General features: G+C 35.5%; 1 protein-coding gene across 19 annotated transcripts in view; it reads left to right on the forward strand.

Annotated features, from left to right (window-relative positions):
• PLEKHA5 (pleckstrin homology domain containing A5) overlaps nucleotides 1-20,078 on the forward strand; it is a 243,905-nt gene that overhangs the window by 165,004 nt on the left and 58,823 nt on the right. For 14 of the 19 annotated variants that reach the window (XM_041735427.1, XM_041735431.1, XM_041735435.1 and 11 more), the window contains 4 exons: nucleotides 1,438-1,903; nucleotides 5,249-5,332; nucleotides 7,823-7,942; nucleotides 8,769-8,822. In XM_041735427.1, coding sequence (XP_041591361.1) covers nucleotides 1,438-1,903; nucleotides 5,249-5,332; nucleotides 7,823-7,942; nucleotides 8,769-8,822 — 724 coding nt within the window. The remainder of the gene's footprint in view (nucleotides 1-1,437; nucleotides 1,904-5,248; nucleotides 5,333-7,822; nucleotides 7,943-8,768; nucleotides 8,823-20,078) is intronic. The other 5 variants (XM_041735440.1, XM_041735443.1, XM_041735441.1 and 2 more) reach the window with 1 other exon arrangement.

Raw genomic sequence — 20,078 nt, forward strand, 5'->3', positions numbered from 1 at the left:
AGGAGGGATGCCTGGGTGGCTCAGTGGTTGAGCATCTGCCTTTGGCTCAGGTCGTGATCCCGAGGTCCTGGGATCGAGTCACGCATCAGGCTTCCTGTGGAGAGTCTGCTTCTCCCTCTGCCTGTGTCTCTGACTCTCTCTGTGTGTCTCTCATGAATAAATAAATAAAATCTTAAAAAAAAAAATAAGAGAATATGAGACATTTCTGGCTCAGTCAGTAGAGCCTGCAACTCTTGATCTCAGGATCATGAGTTCTTAAAGTCGATTTTATTGTGATCACTTTTAAAGGGTTAAGTTTGCATTTATAATTTGAATTGTAGTTAGTTATACCTTTTGCCAATTTTTGAAGATGGGGGACACAAGCTACACAAATTCTAACTTTATTTAGAATTTTTAATTGATTTTTTTTAAAATCCTTTTTATATAATGTATCTGACCAAGCATGAGGTTATCTAAAGGATCATTTTGATAAATTCAAAGCAGTGTTTTTATCACAGTGTCTTTAAAAAAAAAAATGTAAACTAAAATTCAATTTTATTCTTTCATTTTAGGAAACTGAAATAATATGTGCTTAGTAATATGCCATATGTATCCATATCCAAAAATAAAGCATTTTAAAGGAACTTTATTTTAGATGCTTAATATACATGAGGAACTTTTAGATTGCTTTAAAAAGCCTCCCACAAATGTTTATACGAAGGTGGAATATTCATTTCTATGCTAGAAACATGTAAAATTCCTAAGATTTGCAGTTGTACATCTAAATATTCTCATGTTTAAGTATTTTGTCTTTAAATGGTTCAATTTTGAGCTTTAACTTCAAGTCATATTTATTTTCCAAATTAAGAAAACTTATCAAAAGAAAACTTACCAAGGGGAATTTTCTCATCCAACCACAAGTGTACTGATGTGCTTCTTCCTATAGAAATAGGCATGCTTTCTGAAGGAAACATCACAATAGAGAGTCACACCTGCAGTAGTTTACTTACTGTCTTCATGCACAAGTCAGACTCCTCAGTATTCCATCCCTACACAGAAATCTCACTTAGCTGCTCTGGTGAGATGTATGAAAAGATTCTAGGGGTCTGTTTATATAAAAGCAAGATATGGAGACTTGAGATTAGATCTTGAACATTCTTACTAATAAGTAATTTTCCTTTTTTTAACCAAACTGTACATTTCATGGAATTAATAGTCTTTTATGTAAATAACAAAGATGTTTTTTACTTAGTGTAGTAAATTCATCAAACTGAATTTTGAATTATGAATAAAAAGGTTAAAATCTGTTCATCAGTATTTTATATCCTGTGTAATATTTTGATCAACTTTTTAAAAGTCCCAGTATATATTTTACTTACCAGAATGTACTCTATTTAAAATCTGGAAAACACTTTCTTCTTCATTTTTACATTTCAATTATTTTTTTTTTAATTTTAGAGTAATTTCTTACCAAACATTACCGAGAAATATGCCAAGCCACAGAGCCCAGGTTATGGCTCGCTATCCAGAAGGTTATAGAACACTCCCAAGAAACAGCAAGACCAGGCCTGAAAGTATCTGCAGTGTAACCCCTTCCACTCATGATAAAACATTAGGAACTGGAGCAGAAGAGAAACGGAGATCAATGAGAGATGACACGATGTGGCAGCTCTACGAGTGGCAGCAGCGTCAGTTTTATAATAAGCAGAGCACCCTCCCTCGCCACAGTACTTTGACCAGTCCTAAAACAATGGTTAATATTTCTGATCAGACAATGCACTCTATTCCCACATCACCTTCCCATGGGTCAATAGCTGCTTATCAGGGATATTCCCCTCAGCGGACATACAGATCAGAGGTATCTTCACCAATTCAGAGAGGAGATGTGACGATAGACCGCAGGCACAGGGCCCATCACCCTAAGGTAAGATAAGTTCTGCTAACCTTGTGGTAACCACCTCTCTATGGGTGCTGTGTTTCATTTCTGTCTGTACTATTCCTTCTTTAAATGCAGAAGATAAGAACATAGGGAGGAGGTTAAGCAAGGCAGCTGTTTTGTTTTAAAAATTAAGGAAGAGGGGATCCCTGGGTGGCTCAGCGGTTTAGCGCTTGCCTTTGGGGCAGGCCATGATCCTGGAGTCCCGGGATCGAGTCCGGCGTCAGGCTCCCTGCGTGGAGCCTGCTTCTCCCTCTGCCTGTGTCTCTGCTTCTCTCTCTCTCATGAATAAATAAATAAAATCTTTAAAAAATAAAATAAAGTAAAATAAAAAGGAAGAATAATCTGCAGTGTCAGAATCTCACATATAAAAACCTCACCTTGCAATGCATGGTCCTTCAGGAGCACAGAAATAGTGATTTTGAGCAGATGCTTTATGCATTCTATGCTGGATAGATCAGCTTTCTGTGTAGGTTTCTTGCGTTTTTATTGGCTCTTCACACACTTAAATTCTACACCTGCTGTCTTCCAGCATACCTGTATTCTTATATCAGGCTCATCCTGCTCTTTGCTAAGATAAAAATGCTAACCTCGTCTTCTGAGCAGCTGCGTATATGGCTTATTGAAATATCTCCTTAGATGCCCAATTTCATATTAGAATAACAATGTTTACTGGTCTATATACTTTTTAAAAATTAAGATATACATAGAGATTATGTTTTAATTTGTACATGCAATTGGTTTAAGCATTGCTTAGTATATTATTTGGAGTGAATTCAGGTGCTTTGTGTTAGCAAGCTTTTTATAAAACTAAAGCAGTTGTTTTGATCAGTCACCCTATACGCAGCCAGTTCTTTAATGTCTAACCTAAAATGAAAGGAATTTTTCTGTCATTTTCTTTTTAATTCTAAAGAATGTTTTGCATTATACCATTTTAAAATGTACCTTTTCGACTGAATCCTTTAGTTATAACATTGCATAAAGCTGTATGTGTTTGACTTTCCATAAATAAGCATTAGTTAGAAATGAATAAGTCAATTGAGTTGGTTGTCTTTTTTTTTGGAGGAAGCTTTAGGTTGGCTTGCCCAAAAAAGGCTCACTTTGAACTCCATGGTAACAAAGTTCACTGTTTTGTCACTTTGTACATCCAAAGGCTAAATCATGTTCGTTAAAAAATCATTATTACACTAGCGTGCCCGGCTAGCTCAGTTGGTTAAGCATCTGAATCTTGATTTCGGCTTAGGTCACCGATCCCAGGGTGGGGAGATTGAGTGTTGTGTGTGGCTCCATGCTCAGCAGGGAGTCTGCTTGGAGTCCCCCTGTGTGTGCACATGCACTCGCACTCTCTCCCTCCTTCCCTTTCTCTCTCTCTCTCTCAAATACATAGAGTAAAATAAATAGTAAAAATATTCATGACTAATCTCTAATACAATTTATTAGTGTGTAATTGAAGTGTTCTCCTATTTTTCATATTCTTGGCCAAAATTTAGCATCTGTTTCAACAACAAATATAAAACGAATGTGTACTCTAGTTCCCAGTCAACTAATTGTCTGCTGCTTCTTTTCCCAAAACCTTCTTAAACATTACCAAAATTTTCTTTCAAACTATCCTGTCATTGTCCTTGATGAGATTAGTTATTTCCAAAGTCCGTGGATCCCTCAGGGTTCCCATTCCCTTTCAGAAAGTCTGTAAATGAGCTCAAAACTATTTTTATAATAGCAATAATAAGGTATTGTTCATTGTGTTACCATTTTTGTTTAAGATTTTATTTATTTATTCATGAGAGACACAGAGAGAGACAGAGGCAGAGACACTGGCAGAGAGAGAAGCAGGCTCCATTCAGGGAGCCTGATGCAGGACTCGATCCTGGGACTCAATCCTGGGACTCCAGGATCACGCCCTGGGCGGAAAGCAGGCAGTAAACCGCTGAGTCACCTAGGAATCCCCTGTGTTACCATTTTCTAATAGCCCCAAAGCAATGGTGGGTATTGGCACCTTAGTATATATCAAGGGACTGGCTCCAAACTAAGGTGGCCGTCATTGTATGCTCCTGTGCCACAGACTTGCAATAAAAATAAAAGTAGCAGTTTCACTTAAAAATCCCTTTGATGAAGCAGTAAAAGATAATTTTATTTAATCTTGACCTTTCATTATATATCATTTTAATATTCTATGTGATGAAATGCGAAATATGCTTAAAGCATTTCTCTTACATACCAAATTGCTAACTAATATTAGGGTTGACTCACAGAAAAAAGATTTGTGTGATTGAGTTGCAAGCTGAACTAGCTCCTTTTTTCACGAAACACTATTTTTATTTGAAAGAACGAATGACAGACAAACTATAGTTGTTCATACATGGTATTTGACAGACGCTTCTCAAAGTGAACTGTTATCCTGTCACTTCCAAGAAAACAACTAACAGTATTTGTCACTGATGACAACTTTGAGCTTTCAAGCAAAAATTAGAATTTTGGAAATCTTGTATCTGCCACTGTGAGCTTGACAGCTTTCCAGTGCTTCAAGATCAGTGATGGTATTAACAATTGTGTGTTACTGAATTTGTATATTGATATGTGTCAACATCTCAATGAACCAGTATTTTCCACATGACCAGTGTTTGATATTACAGAAAAAAATTAGTAAAAAATCCATTTAAAGCATAAACACGAGCATACCTTGTTACCTTCTTCTGTTGCACTTTGCAGATACTGGGTTTTTTTTGTTTGTTTGTTTTGTTTTGTTTACAAATTGAAGGTTTGTACGACTCTGGGTTGAGCAGGTCTATCAGCACCATTTTTCCCACAGCATTTGCTCGCTTCATGTTTGTGTCACATTTTAGCAATTCTCACAATATTTCAAACCATTTTATTACTATTTGTTGTGGTGATATGTGATCAGTGATTACAATCATGGAAAGCTCAGATGATGGTTAGCATTTTTTGCAATGAAGTATCTTTAAGGCATTCACATTTTTTAGACATAATCTATTTCATACTTAATAGACAGCAGCATAGTATAAATAACTTTAACATGCACTGGAAAACCAGAAATTTCATTTGGCTTGTTTTATTGTAATATTCACTTACTTGTAGTAGTCAGAAACTGAACTCACAATATCTCCCAGGTATGTCTATAAACCAATAGGTGTTAATGTAACAGAGTATAAAAAGTTCATTGATACAGTTTCAGATACCACTTCACAAGCAACTTTTAATATCTACTTACATAAGCAATAATAACAAATTTTAATGATATTTTATAATGAAGCCCTAAGATTTCTCATCGTTGACATGGACCACAGAATTTATATTGTACCTTTATTTTCCTAGCATGTCTATGTGCCTGACAGGAGGTCAATGCCAGCTGGCCTAACTTTACAGTCTATTAGTCCCCAGAGCCTCCAAGGCAAAACGGTGAGTTCATTATTTTTATTTATCATATCATGTTTTATATATGTGCTACATGATACATATCTGACAGAGCTTTTGAGTTTGAATTTTTGAGAGAGGTTCCTCCCAAAGAAAAACCATGCTGCTTTTGTGGAAGAGATGCTCATCAGAAGAATTTGGGTTCGTGTAACCATTTCATTGTCTAACTGGATATGTCTCCCTAAATGTCGGAATTCCTAAATATAAGATTATATTTTCAAAGTTTGCTGTATAACCTCGGTGGGTTTCTTTACTTCACTGGATGTTAATTCCCCTTTCTTAAAACAGAAGTTGGAGAAGTTGATTAGTGGAACAAATCCAGCAAGCAATCAACCATGTGTATTCACACTACAGGCCCATTAAGTTTCTCCCATGAAGTTTTGTAAAGATTACTACTTCAAGGGGGAAAAAATCTGATTTATATTATTTATGCAGAGAGAAACTATAATAATACACTAGGTGTTAGCAAGTACCTACCGTCATCGTTTCATCATCGGTATGATGTTCAAATTGGGAAGGAGTTATATCACCAGGACACTATTATTCTTCACATTAAAGAGAAAAGATGACTTTTCATTACTTCATTTTATTTTAATGGCATTCTTTTATCTGTGGTTAATACCAGTAGATAGTTTCAGGTCCTATGAAGATGTAATTTGAGGACCTAGATAGTTGTTCCTCATTTAAAATTCTCTTCCTGCAGGAATCAAAACAAATTCATGTCGTATGTATTTTGCAGACATTTTTTTATTTCATCTTTTATCTTTTACATGCTTAGACCTGAAGAAGATAGTCTGGCTTTAAACTACTGGAAGCTTATTTATTAAAGGTTATAAATATTGCTTGATTAAAACTAAAAACTTTTAAGTGTTGTAATTTTTAAATATTATTGATCTCACAAAGAAACAGACCTATATCATAAAATAATGCTAAGTATCATGAATTTTTAATCTTCTGCCTTGCTCCCTCTAGTGGATATTTAGGATAAAATTCACTTAACGCCTCCTTTTGTGTGGGTCAAAATGTGCCTGTTTTTATTTTGCCTCAAAAGTTAAGTATATAGGAAACTTACTGGAACCTTTTGTCCTTTTGAAAATCTCTTTATCTTTTTAACTCAGGAAATAATAAACCAGAGTCTCTCAAGATTGCTTTTGGTATTTCTTTCAAATATCACCCTGAATTTTAGAATAACTAAATCCCTTATTACCACCCTTGATAATGGTGGTACAAGAGCTTGATACGGTAGTCATAAGACAGACTGTCCCATAGTCACAAGGTCACCAGGTGTGGTTGGCATCAGGGCAAAAGCAACTATTCTTTCCTTGTTATGAAATTTCTTAAGTCACACATATACAAGTTCTTTGACTCTTTAATATAAAAGACTGTTGTCTCATCTGTGTAGATGGCTTTATCTCAAGAATCCCATAGTAACTATGGTTTACTTCTGACACTTTTTTTCATCTAAAATTAATGTAATTTTAGATAACAATTAAAAATTATTTCTGTCCCTTAAAAAAGTTGTATAGAAAACAAACAGCAACAGCAAATGAACAGAACAGAAGATAACTAGTGTTAACACTGTAGTGCAGGCAAGACAAATCAATCTCAGGATCACTTTTTGGCCTTGAAGGTTTTAAAGCACCCTGTAGCTCTGACGGGATGAGAGTCTCCCCTCCGGCCCATCTGCAGTTTTTAATCATAACAAACCACCAAATATTTTATGACCTATAAGACTGCCAATGACCATACTTTATTGCATTTCTAACAAAGAAAAATATATCAGCTTGATCCGTTAAGGAATTTTATCTACCTTTGAAAATTTATTCCCTTTAGGGATCATAGTAGCCAATCAGGAACCAGAAGTTTCTCTGCCTTCCCCAGAGTGTGGGAGGAAGGTTTATGAAGTCATGGAACCTTTCCATTTGTATTAAATGCTATCTTTTTTTTTCCCTTAAAAAATAAAAATTGATCTTTTGGTCATTTAAAATATCTTGTGAATGCACTAACAGTGACATTTAAAAATATAACTGGGAAGCAATTAATAGATCCCAGGTACTGAGTTTAATGATATGAAGATACTGTCCCAAGTTTTGTATGAATTTTAAATCTTTTTATTTACCTGCTGTTCTCTAAAATAGAGTGTTGGATATATAGATATTGTTGTATTGCTGTAAAAGTCTTAGGGGTCATTTTAAAATATCTTTTAATAATCATTTTTAATAGCTCTCTCATGAGTTCTGAGAAACTGCCTTAATATACTGTTGTTTTGCTGTATCTTTTAAAGTAACACTGTTCCTTCTATTTCTCTAGATATCTATGCATTTATGTAGGACCTATCATCATAGTGCCTAGGCACTATGTTTGATGTCAACCATAAGAGGAAACTTGCCAAGAAATCTTGGTTTAATATCTGTCACTTAAGACAACAATTAATCTGTTTTCCACTGTTTGGATTCTTAAATTGTACTCCTTCAGCCAGAGGAGCTTACGCTGCTGCTCATAAAGCTGAGACGGCAGCAGGCCGAACTGAGTAGTGTCCGGGAGCACACGTTAGCACAGCTCATGCAGCTGAAACTTGAGGCCCACAGCCCAAAGGTCAGCTATGAAGAGTTTTGTATGTGTCATCTGCCATTACCACTTATTTTGAGCCACTCATTAATCAGTTTGGTGTCATTAGTGTCGAGCATGAGCCCATACAGTCATTGAAGCAACATTACGATCTCCTATTGACCCTTTGAGAATTCACTTATTTATACTTTATTAAAGGGAAATATGGGTAGGATGAATTTCTTCTTAGCCTTCCAACCCACTTACCCACCAATTTTTGGCCGTGAGGAAGGAAATGCATACAGACTTCAAAACAGTATTGTCATTTGCTGTATACTGAAGCTTCCACATCTGATAAAACAGATATTGAAAAGTCCTATGATTTCCTGGAAAGTAATAATTAGTTGAAAATCAATTATATATTATAGTGATACTACCTTTTAAATGTCAGAGATGAAGTATAAGATACTTTTGTTCTTGATTAAAAGAATGAACACATTTGTAAACCTTTCTCAAAGGGTTTAATAGCCTCTGGTTATAGGAGAAACATCCAAAGAAGTAGTCCTATGTCATGGAAAAGTATAAACATGTAAAACTTGTAACATCGAGTCTGCTAAAGCCATTTGAAGGATTTTTCTGCTTAATATTTTAGCTTCTATGCATGTCTATTTAATTTCTTATGAAACTAGGTATAATTTTATAATAATTTAGTATATCATCTGTACAGTTTATAGGGGAGCATGTATGTGAAAGTTGTATACTGTGACATAGTAGGTTGTGGTAAACTACCTGTTTTTCTTATCTCAAAATTGACTTTTCATGAACTCTACACCCTCTTTCTCTATCCCTTTGTTTCTTGATTGATGCCTACTAGAATGAAATTCTTTCACATCATCTTCAAAGGAACACCATGTATTTGGATCATCAGGTGGGATTTGTAGAATTTTTTTGCTTATGATACCTAATACAACTCTTGAAATGTAGTACAGTTTTCCAGGCTACTCAAATATTTCAGGCATTTAGAGCTAATAGCATGACTTTTACAAGTGACAGAATAAGATTCCTAACAGTGAATTCAGAAATACCAGAAAAAAAAAAACACACACACACACAAAACAACCAAGTAGAAAGGACAGATGTGAATGTTAGGGGCCATACAGATGCTGGTTACTGGAAAATTGAGTGCCTGAATTCTCCAGATTTCCCTTTTCTTATCCTAAAAAGACTCATATACTCATTAAAGCTTATCTCTGCTTGGAGCTGACCTAATTAAAGAAATAGATACCAAGCTGGGAATGCCTTGTTGGAAGACCAGGGAATGGGGAAGGGACATGCTATGTATTCCATATGGGTGAAAGTGTGATGGTCATTTTTAATCGTATAACTTTGGTCCTTTTTGCCATCTCCTCCTGGTGTTTGGTCTTTGCTATGTAGAGACAGTTTTATAGTAGCCTACAGTTCTTCGAATTACCTTAGTGGTAGCAATGGATGTGGATGATTAGGGTGAATGGCATTTCATGAACAGGGACTGATACTTCCATATTTCAGTTTTTATGAAATTATCTTTAATATTTAATTTTAATTTTATGAGAATTTTTGATATGTTCTTAAACATAGAATTTATTCTAATGAATGTATTTTTAGCTATATAAATTAAGCTATAACTTGTTTTAGTTTGTTTTAAAATGTTCAAACTTGAACATTTTACCAAATGAAAGAAGTTACTGTGAGAAAGGTTATAAGACAGTTGTTTACATATTTATTTATATTTGCCTACTTAAAGCAAAATAATAGTGTACTGCTTTAGTTCTATTTAAAGAGGGATTTTACATTAGGATAACCCTTTAAAAGAAGTTCAGTCGTTTTTTAAAAAAATTTTAAATGAAATAAATACACTTCTCTTAATGTATAGTTTTTATTTTCCCACCTTTTCATCATGATTTTGCTTATGGGAATGCTTTAGAAGTCAGTATTTTGTGACTCCAAATTCCAAACCACTCCAAAGAGTGTACTGTTGAAATTTAACCACGGTGTACATTGTAGACTTTGAAAGCAATCTAATAAAGACACATTAGCCAATGAAATAGTAAAAGAAGTCTTCCCTCAAAATGCCACACTGCCAGAAAGGCTCTAAGATACATGGTTAATAAAAAAATTAAAAAAGGCTCTAAGATACATGGTTAATAAAAAAAATAAAAGCTTTTGCCTATAAATAGAGATAGTTCTGAAAAATGATGGGATACTACAAAAACTAGGTTTGAAAAACAAGAATATAAATATGAATCTGAAGTTATATAGTATCTCTGGAAATAAACCTAGTAGGTCACTGTAATTTATTACTGGCCTCAATAAAACATAACTGGAATTGCAAACACAGACCTTTAGAAAAATCACCGGAGGCTCCTAGCTGGCCTGGTCTGTGCATGCGACTCTTGATCTCACCCAGTCACGAATTTGAGCCCCAAGTTGGGCACAGAGATTACTTGAATAATTAAATAAACTTTTTTAAAAAATCATAAGAAAGTTCAGCTAAATACATCAAAAATACCACCATTTGCTAAGATGCTTCTCCTCAACTCCCTTTCCCAGACAGATCTCTGTTTCCTTCCCTTCGCCCAAGTGACCCAGATCCGATTGAGGTTTCTATTTCCCTTGTCCTCTCTAAGGACACTCCACTAAGCCTGTGCTACTGGAAAGGACCACTCTAGTGATCCTATAGGTGGTTTCCAAAATCTCAACTTTTCATTGATCCTCTCCACTCCTGCTACATGTCAGAAGTTTTCCAGTAGTTCGCCTTTTTCTTATGTTAGATTGTGAAATAGTTATTTTAGTCCAATTTTAAAATTTTAGGATAATAAGAGTTACAGAATTTTAAGATACAATAATCCTAACTGGATATACTTCACAAGAGTTTGAATGCTTATTTGCACAATCAAAACAGTTTGTGATGGGGAAAAAATGAGCCATTTTTATTTTTATTTATTTGTTTTTAAATGAGCCATTTTTAGACAATAATTAGACAATATGTAGAAAAAAAAGGTGACTTTGCCCAGAAACTCAGATATGCCTAAATATATAAGGTTTTCCTACAGAAAAATCTCTCTTTAAATAAACCAAAACATTTTTTTATGGTTTTAGATAATTACATTTAGTGTAAATGAAATACTTTTGAACTGTTCTACATTTTCTATCAACAGTGAGGTTATAAAGTTATATAAAAGAATTCTTTATTTTGAATTACAATAATTTTTCACTCAGCTCTTTTAAAAAAAAAAAAAAACATTTCCAGCTTTTAATCTTGTTACTGCCAGTAACCGATTTTAGATGACCAAATCTGTTGGGTTTTTTTAGGCATTATTGGCATTATTGGCATTATTGCCTAATTTGTAAACTGATTCACCAGTTTTTATATAACTACAAATTGGAAAGTAGATTTTAAAATCTGAAAGAGGAAAAGGCTCTGGTCACATTTTATACTATATATCATACCAAATGAATATGTACTAGTTAGTACTCACTTTTTAACACTTAATTCTTGTAGCTCAAATAAATCATTGCAATAACCTAAGGCCAGCCACAAAATGCAGCTTTTCTCTTGCCCCTTGTGAAATGGTCAAAAGAAGGTTTGTTATTGATTGAAACTCTCTTAATCCCTATTACTGTTAATAAAAAATAGAGCTAAGTATAGTTTCTGAGTTGCTTCAGAGGTAAAATCATTTCTGGTATTTCCAGAATGCTTATCACAAATAAAAAATAAAAATGCCTTATATGAAATTCTGAACATCTACATGTTACACAGTCAATCCAGAAATCTTGACCTCTGGTCCCTATAGCTTGAACAATATAATTTGGCTTCTAATTAACCACCATTCTGAAGATGAGTCCTGTACAGAAATGTTTTTAATGATAAGAAAAGCTATGCTAATCATAGAATTTCCTTTGCTGTTTGTTTCATTTTTAAGTATACTATTTTCATTTGCTTGTGCTTTTACAGCTCAGTTAGTAGGCTCTTCAACAGTCTACATTTATCAAGAGCAGCCTAGGTTTATTTATCACTTGTGTGAATGTTAAGATACAATAATCCTAACTGGATGTACTTCACATACCTCATCCAGATTCTATTTAGAAAATGAGTGAGTATATAACTTTTTTGGTCAGTTGTGAAGGGAGGATAAATAGGAATGGGAAGTGAAAACGTTTCCATCCCTTTCTTCATTTTCCTTACCCCGATTTTAGCTACTCCCTGCGTTTCTTTCTTCCTCACATGCTTTTTCTGACTCTCCCTATTAGTGCATAAAGGAGCTGTGAGAAAATTTAGATGATGATCCCTTTCCTTCTTCCTAAAACCTTCCTGCTAGTTTTCCATGTAGGCAGTGATAACAAAAAATGAGATGCTAGGAACTGAGACCAGGAAATGGGGTGGTAGGAATGGGCAGAAGGATCAAAGAACGAACTTGGAGCCCGACTTCACAAGTGTTTTGTCAGCATGCTGCCCCCCTGTGGGTAGACTAAACATGTACCAACCTTCTCCACCACCATCACCCCTCACCCCACTCTGATTTTATTATAGCACTCCAGTAGCCAACCTTCTCCTTTAAGAATACTTGCTACAGTAAATGGAGTTTGAGTTCTACAGATCTGAGCTTTACTTGCACTGGTACTGCGGCAGGTATTTTTTTCATCTTTTAAATATAAAATTGTATCATAATGTTGAATGTGCTTTTACAAATTGCCCTTAAAATTACAACATTCTGCCTTTACCCCTCTCCCTTCAAGAGTCATCATAGATAAATGCACCAGAAACATTTGCTTGAGAACCGGAAAGGAAGAGACCTACCTCAATCAACCACGCTTGTGTTGGGGAATACCTCTTCCCCGTGCGCTCAAAAGTTCTTTGTGAAAAGAATATGCCTTTGTTCCAATAATTAATAAAATTGGTTTACCTCTACCCAACTGGAGCTGTCTCCCCACTGCCAGAACATACTTAAGTCATTTCTCAGTATAGCATCAAAGAGTATATTCTTTAACATCAGATGGCTAAAGGATCTTACTATCCTCAAATTCTCATAGAAAAACTGGAAATTTCTGCTGACAAACCAGTTTGCCATAGTACAATGAAAGAAAAATATAGCCCACACTTACCTATGGTGTTCTTTGTTGTATAAAAATATTTTGGGGGGATTCCTGGGTGGCTCAACGGTTAAGTGCCTGCCTTCAGCCCAGGGCATGATCCTGGAGACCCAGGATCAAATCCCATGTCAGGCTGACTGCATGGAGCCTGCTTCTCCCTCTGCCTATGTCTCTGCCTCTCTCTCTCTCTCTCTCTCTCATGAATAAATAAAATAAAATCTTTTAAAATATATATATATTTTGGGATTTGTAAGAATCAATAGCTAAATCTTTCTGTCTTTTTATCAGTACATTTTTTAAGTATCAAATGCTTATGGGGAAGATAAATTCATTTTGATTTAATACTATTAAAACATCTTGAAGAGTAAGCAAGACTTTCTCATTTGCAAAAGTTGTGTAGTAGCATTGAGATATCTGTTAAGAAAGTATAATGAAAAAACTCTATGTAGACATAAACTCTGACCACTTTTAAACATACTTGTGCCAAGAGAAATGTAAAAAGGAACAATTAATGGAATGTATGTAATTGGTGCTGAAACCATTCAAGGTAAAAATCCAAGGGTACTTTTTTGCATTTTGTTCTTTGTGTTCATGAAAGACAGCTTCCCTGTAAAGGAAGAAATGCTAACAAGATGATTGAAAAGATTCTTGATGGCTTTCATTGTTCCTGTCAATTCAGCAACCTCATTCTGTTGAGCTATTAAGCAGGATCCCATTTTCTCTAATATTTCAAGGGATCTTCGAGCTTCTATTTTTAGGGACGATTGAGAGATAATGTTTCTAAGCAATATAGAATAGGCATTTGGCAAAAGCAAACAGGAAACTGGGAAAAATGAAAGTATGTTATTTAACATTAACCCTACTAGTTACATGGCACAGAGTATCTGTATTTTCTTATGCTTTGCTATCAAGAGCAATTCTTTTCTGTCTCTCCCTTACACGTCATTTATTCTTTTTTTTTTTCTTTTTTGTCTCTCCCCACCTCTGCATATTTGATCACAGAAGTAGTGGGGAGAGGGGGATAATACCCAGAAAATTCTTAAGCAGTGTATGACATTGTCAGAGCAGAACTCTTAAGATTAAATTAACAGGCAATGGGTAGATTAGAATTGAAAATTCTCTGTGTTAATTCTGATCTCTTGGCCTATCCACTGCCTACACAGTATTAGGATGGTTTTCCTAATTTCTTATGGTAATTAATCTATCCCTTTTTTTTAAATATTTTATTTATTTATTTATGAGAGAGATAGAAAGAGAGAGATAGAGGCAGAGACACAGGCAGAGGGAGAAGCAGGCCCCGTGCAGGGAGCCCGATGTGGGACTCGATCCTGGGTCCCCAGGATCACACCCTGGGCTGAAGGCGGCACTAAACCGTTGAGCCACCAGGGCTGCCCAATCTATCCCTTTTTGTTAACTGTTTTCACTCATCTCAGCCTTAAACTGGGGATGTTCTCTGGTTTTGTTTTTGTTTTTTAAGCAAGCCCAACATGGACTTGAGCTCATAACTGAGATCAAGACCCGAGCTGAGATCAAGAGTCAGACGCTTAACCAACTGAGCCACTGAGGCACCCCAGAAGTTCTCTGGGTTTTAGTGTTCTTTCACCTGAGCATTCATCTGCACATCATTTTACTAGTTGTCTCTTAGTTATTCTTCACATATCTAGTCCCTGGGTTTCTCCCAGGAAGCAGAGCCTGTGATGTGGGTGTCCTTGGTGTGGGCTTGTTCTCAGGAAGTTTATTTACTATCCAGGTACAGAAGTAAGGAGAGTGAGCAGGGAAGGAGAGAATATATTATCAACTGCCTTGGCAACTTGGGCTTCATCTGACTGATACTTATTGACAAAAAAAGCAGTACAGAATTGCCCAATGAACAACAGAAGGAGGAGCATTTATACTGGCTCCCATCCTCCTTTGACCAAGAGTTGCCCCTTGAGACTAACTCTCCAGCATATTGAGGTTATTCATACATGAGAACCCCTGGGTTCCCATACACAAAGTGGTTATTGGCTCAGCAAGAGCTGAAATAAAAGATGTGCTAGCAGGATGTGGAGAAGGGCACAAAGGTATCTAAAATATCCCCCGCTGCAGTTCCAGCTGTGTGTTTCTAGTTGCTTATAGAACTCTGCACTTGGGTGTTCTACCTTCCAACCCCAGTGTGTCCAAAATTTGGATTGTCATCTTATCCCTCAGTTCCCTTACCAAAAAACTAAAAGCAAAAATGGTTTCAAAATATTGTTCACCTTTAACATCATTGGTGTAACATTTATTGAGCTCATCATCCTTGGAGGAGAGCTCACTGGGCTTTGAGAAAGGTCAAGACCTTAATTTTAGCTATTTGCTTAGACAAAACTCAAAGTGGTTTAAGCCCTCAAAGGAAAAGAAAAAAGTGAGACCTAGTCTCCTCCTCCAGCCATGGCTAGGAGAATCTGACATCAGTCTTGGATAGTCTGATTGCCTAGTGGGTGAAAAGAAAAACCAATGGCAGCCTACCTAGAAAGATCCAAGCTGTGACAGTTCTGTTGTTCTGCCCCTCTAAGAGTAGAAATTACACAAATTTATAAAAATGGAAGAATGAGGGATGCCTGAGTGGCTCAGCGGTTGTGTGTCTGCTTTCTGCTCAGGACATGATCCCAGTCCAGGGATCAAGTCCCACACCGGGCTCACTGCGGGGAGCCTGCTTCTCCCTCTGCCTGTGTCTTTGCCTCTTTCTCTGTGTCTCTCATGAATAAATAAATAAATCTTTTTAAAAAATGGAAGAATGAGGTCAGACAGCTTCCTGGAGTTAGAATATGTTCTCCTAATATTTCATCTGCCCAACATGACCATATATTAAAGTTTAAAGTATCTTGAAGCCTGCATTTAAAGTACTTTAAGGACAGTTTTACTGAAAACAGGAAAATCATGAGATTCTGTAGAACTATCTGAACAGATTATTTTAGCTGAATACGTAATATCTGCATGGTGTTGAGTCAGGATAAGAGAGGCCATCATAACATCTTATAGGTGCTAAGCTCCTCATTACCATTCAGTCACAAAATCTTGACAATGTGAAAAACACCTGCCACATTATGTCTTTCAGCTAACTTCAGGAATTTCACAAACTTTTTGCTACAAAATAAGGTCTCTTTTTGGTTTATCACTCAGACCCTCACTCCTCTACCACCACCACCCCAACCTGTGAAACACTTCTTAGCCAAAACCCCTTTTCTCCAGCCAGCAACTCACTGTTTCCCAATGCTACTTTAAAAGCAATCCCATTATCAAGTTCCACGAAGGCAAAGTTGAAGGTGAAGTAGGGCTCCCTGCTCAGTAGGGAGTCTGCTTCTCCCTTTATCCCAACCCCTTGTGATCTCTCTCTCAGGTAAATAAGTAAAATCTTTAAGAAAACAAAATAAAAGCATCTGATTCTCCACACTGTGAATCTGTCCAGTACCTGTTCATTCTAACAGTTTAACACTTTACAGTTTCCAGAGCACATACAATATTCCACTTGGCTTCCTATATATACCCTCTGTAGCATGTGGGTCAGTTAGATTTGTCCCTGTAAGTTAAGCCTCTAAGTTAATGCCTTGCCCAAAATCACAAAGCTAAGATGAATACATTGTATTAATGATTTTTCTTTCCTTTTTTCCAAAATCTATTTGACTTCCTTTAAAAGTATTGGAGTTATTCTTATATTTTCCATCTAATAAGATGGGAAAATAAAAACAATTTCCCCATCCTTCCTAAATGCATAATAATTATACAGTTTTATTTTGTATTTTCAAAAGCAAATATTTTTGTAGCCCAGTGACTGTAGCTTTTGCTTCTATCTTATCTTTATTAATTTTTTTCACAACATTCATTCAGCAAAGATTTATGGAGCTCAGTGTGTAAGGCAGGAAGTTACTGCTTACAAAGTAGAATTCTTTAATAATTTTCAAAGCCCAGGAAGGAAATAAAGTTGAGCATAAATGCCAAAAAACATTTTTAAGATAGACCTAAGAGTGTGATTATGTAGTTAAAACATAAATTGATAAAGCTTTAAATTAATTATAGGAAGTCTGTTATTCAGTGCCAATTGTAACTCAGAATACAATTGCTATTAATAAAACCCAGGTCCTTGTATCTAGAAGATATTTTAACTTTCATTTAAAGTTAAAGTATATTTTAGAGCAGATTTATCCAAAGCCAAAACAAATAACAGAGGTAATCTTTTTTTTTTTTTTTTTTTTTTTTTTTTTACTAACAGAGATACCAGATTTTTACTCTTGGAATGTTTGTCCCTTTAAAATGGTATCATTAAAATACATGCAAAGAAGGGAAAATTATAACCATATCAATTATCATATCCACAATAAAACATTTTTGCAAAATAGATTTTGAGTTCTTTTAATATTTCTAGTTGCCTGTGATTTAAAAAAAATGGTACCATCAGATAATAATTTATTCCTTGAAGCTAAAGGAACAGTGGTCAAGAATGAATCATTAAATCCTCTTACTGTAGTGGATATTTGATATGTAACTTTGCTTTTTTATAGATCATTAAAACATCACCTTGGTTCATTGAATATGAAAAAAATGAGTCATTAAACAAGGAAAATAGTTTAAGCCACTGAAGTAAAAATCAGATCTGTAAAGTGTATCCTGTAACCAAAAGGATTTTAATGAAAAAAAAAAAAAGTTTAATAGACCCTAGGTAAAAAGAGGTGACACTCACTGTGAATAAATTATGTAAGTAAATAATTTAGAAAGAAATTACCTGAGAGCATCAGAGTTTTCTTCAAAATATACCAAAGGTATATATATCTCAAAATGGGGGTTTTAGAAATTCAGCAATTTAAGTGAGGTTTTGAGTATAGAGATTACCCTCCATTTTTCCTACTGGCTTCAGGGTATTTTTATAATGTTTCGCAATAAGTGGGCCTTATAATTGGCGATCCTAAAGCCAGTACTTATTGCATCAGCCAGTTTAGAAATGCTTCTGCTTTTTCTTTTAAGGGAATGTCAGATATGTTTGACCCCTATATTATTAGTATCCCAATTTGTTGTTCCTTTTTTTTAATCCATCTTTTTCCCTTGGAGAGAAAGAGAAAATCTTATATTGTCTAGCTGCATCTCTTAAGGTACCATTGGTTCCCCTGAATATATAGCAATAGTAATATTTTCCCAAAGTTTTACTTTTAGAAAACATCTATAGCATGGACATTTTATTCATAATGCTTTAAAATGTTCACAGTAATAGACCTAAGTACTTTGCTCCGCCAGTTATAAAGAGACTTATTTACATTCCTCTATTTAAAAAGTCACTTCAAATTTTCCTGCTCCCTGTTAAACAATGAGTAGTTTGAATAGGTAGTCATACCCTTCAATCTCAGGTTCTTGGACTTTCAGATGTTCCTAGAGTGAGAGTGGAAGGCATTTACATTGTCATTATCTAAATGACCTGTTTATAAAGGCCCCCGCATTCCTCAGAGCTTCACCCTAAGCATGTCAAATTCTTGAGCGTTTTAGTCTTGCCACACTTCTTAAGAGTTTATTGATCTAGACGCAGGAGGACATTCTTGAGAAATGAATTCTTCAGTGATTAGGCCATCAGGGGTTTTTGCTATTGTTAAGACAGATTCTCAACTTAAATATTCTTTTCCTAAGAAGTCATTAAGAACTCGGGAAAAGTCCATTTTCCATTTAAATAGAAAATGACAGCACAGAAATGGGTCTTCTCATTGGTTATCAGGACAAAAGCTCTGTGGGGTAGATAGATAGGAGTCATCCAGACTGCTTGCTCCAAAAAAAGGAGGGAGCTATTAGCACAGCATTCAAACTCCAACTCAATTACAACACCGAGCTTGAACAAATGTTTTCCTCTTCTGGGAATAAGATCTAGATCAGGGGAAAAAAATTATACTAAGTTTACTTGTATAGAATTTCTAAGCCTACTAATATGATAGCCACTAACCGTATGTAACTATTTAAATTTACATTTAAGTTAGTTACATTTTTATAAATGTAAAGTTCTTTTTCTCAGTCACACTCCTCACATTTAAAGGGCTGAGGAAGCCACATGGCCACTGTATTGGACTACAGCATATAGACATTTTCATCATCACAGAAGGTTATATTGGCCAACACTATTCTAGATGATTTATTATATAAACTTTTTAAAGACCAATTAAGCCACTACTTAACCACTTTTTTTTTTTTTTTTTTTTTTAAGATTTTATTAGAGAGGCAGAGACACAGGCAGAGGGAGAAGCAGGCTCCATGCAGAGAGCCCGATGCGGGACTTGATCCTGGGACTCCAGGATAGCACCCTGAGCCAAAGGCAGGCGCTAAACCACTGAGCCACCCAGGGACCCCTACTTAACCACCTCTTAAAGGAAGATTCAGGAACTAATCTTTCCCAAGGGTAAATTATATGAATGGCCATCTTGTCTCTGGTTACTGCTGATCTTTCTCTTTCCTACCTTTTACCCCAAAATTATTCAGAAGTATTTTTGTCATGAGTTAGAATATCCTGTTCCTTCTGCATTAGTAGCTGGCCTAATTTCTAAGATAGAGACTTTGAAACTGATAATTAGGAGTTGCTAGACAAATGGAATAGCTGGCAGTTGGATTCCTGGCACCCCAGATCCCCTATGATTCTGCAAAGTCCACCAATAATATTAATAATGAAATTCAGCTGATTTTTTAAAGGGGATTTAATATCTTAATGCTTTATCTCATACAAAGATAATGTTTTAATGTAGATGGAATACTTGCATTTAGACAGTTTAGAATTTTTTCATCTTGATATTTGTGCAGATAGCTTGATTAACCTTTAGTACCAACTCATCAGGACCTTGAAAATTTCTTTATTGAGGACAGTTGAAATTAGTCCTCAATTATTTGAGTTAGTGCCAAGATGGGACCATGGTTGTCAAGCCTGATTTCCTGTCAGAACCGTCAGTGGATTTTTCAGAAAAAGTACAATACTTAGGGCCCTCTTTCCCCTAGTCCCTGGAAGAATTGCCAGAACCCAGCCTGTACATGTTTTTAAATATCCAGGTCATATTTTTTTTAGTCAAGTTTGAGA

This window comes from Vulpes lagopus, chromosome 21 (genome assembly GCF_018345385.1).
Source record: "Vulpes lagopus strain Blue_001 chromosome 21, ASM1834538v1, whole genome shotgun sequence".
NCBI classification, from domain to species: Eukaryota; Metazoa; Chordata; class Mammalia; order Carnivora; family Canidae; genus Vulpes; species Vulpes lagopus.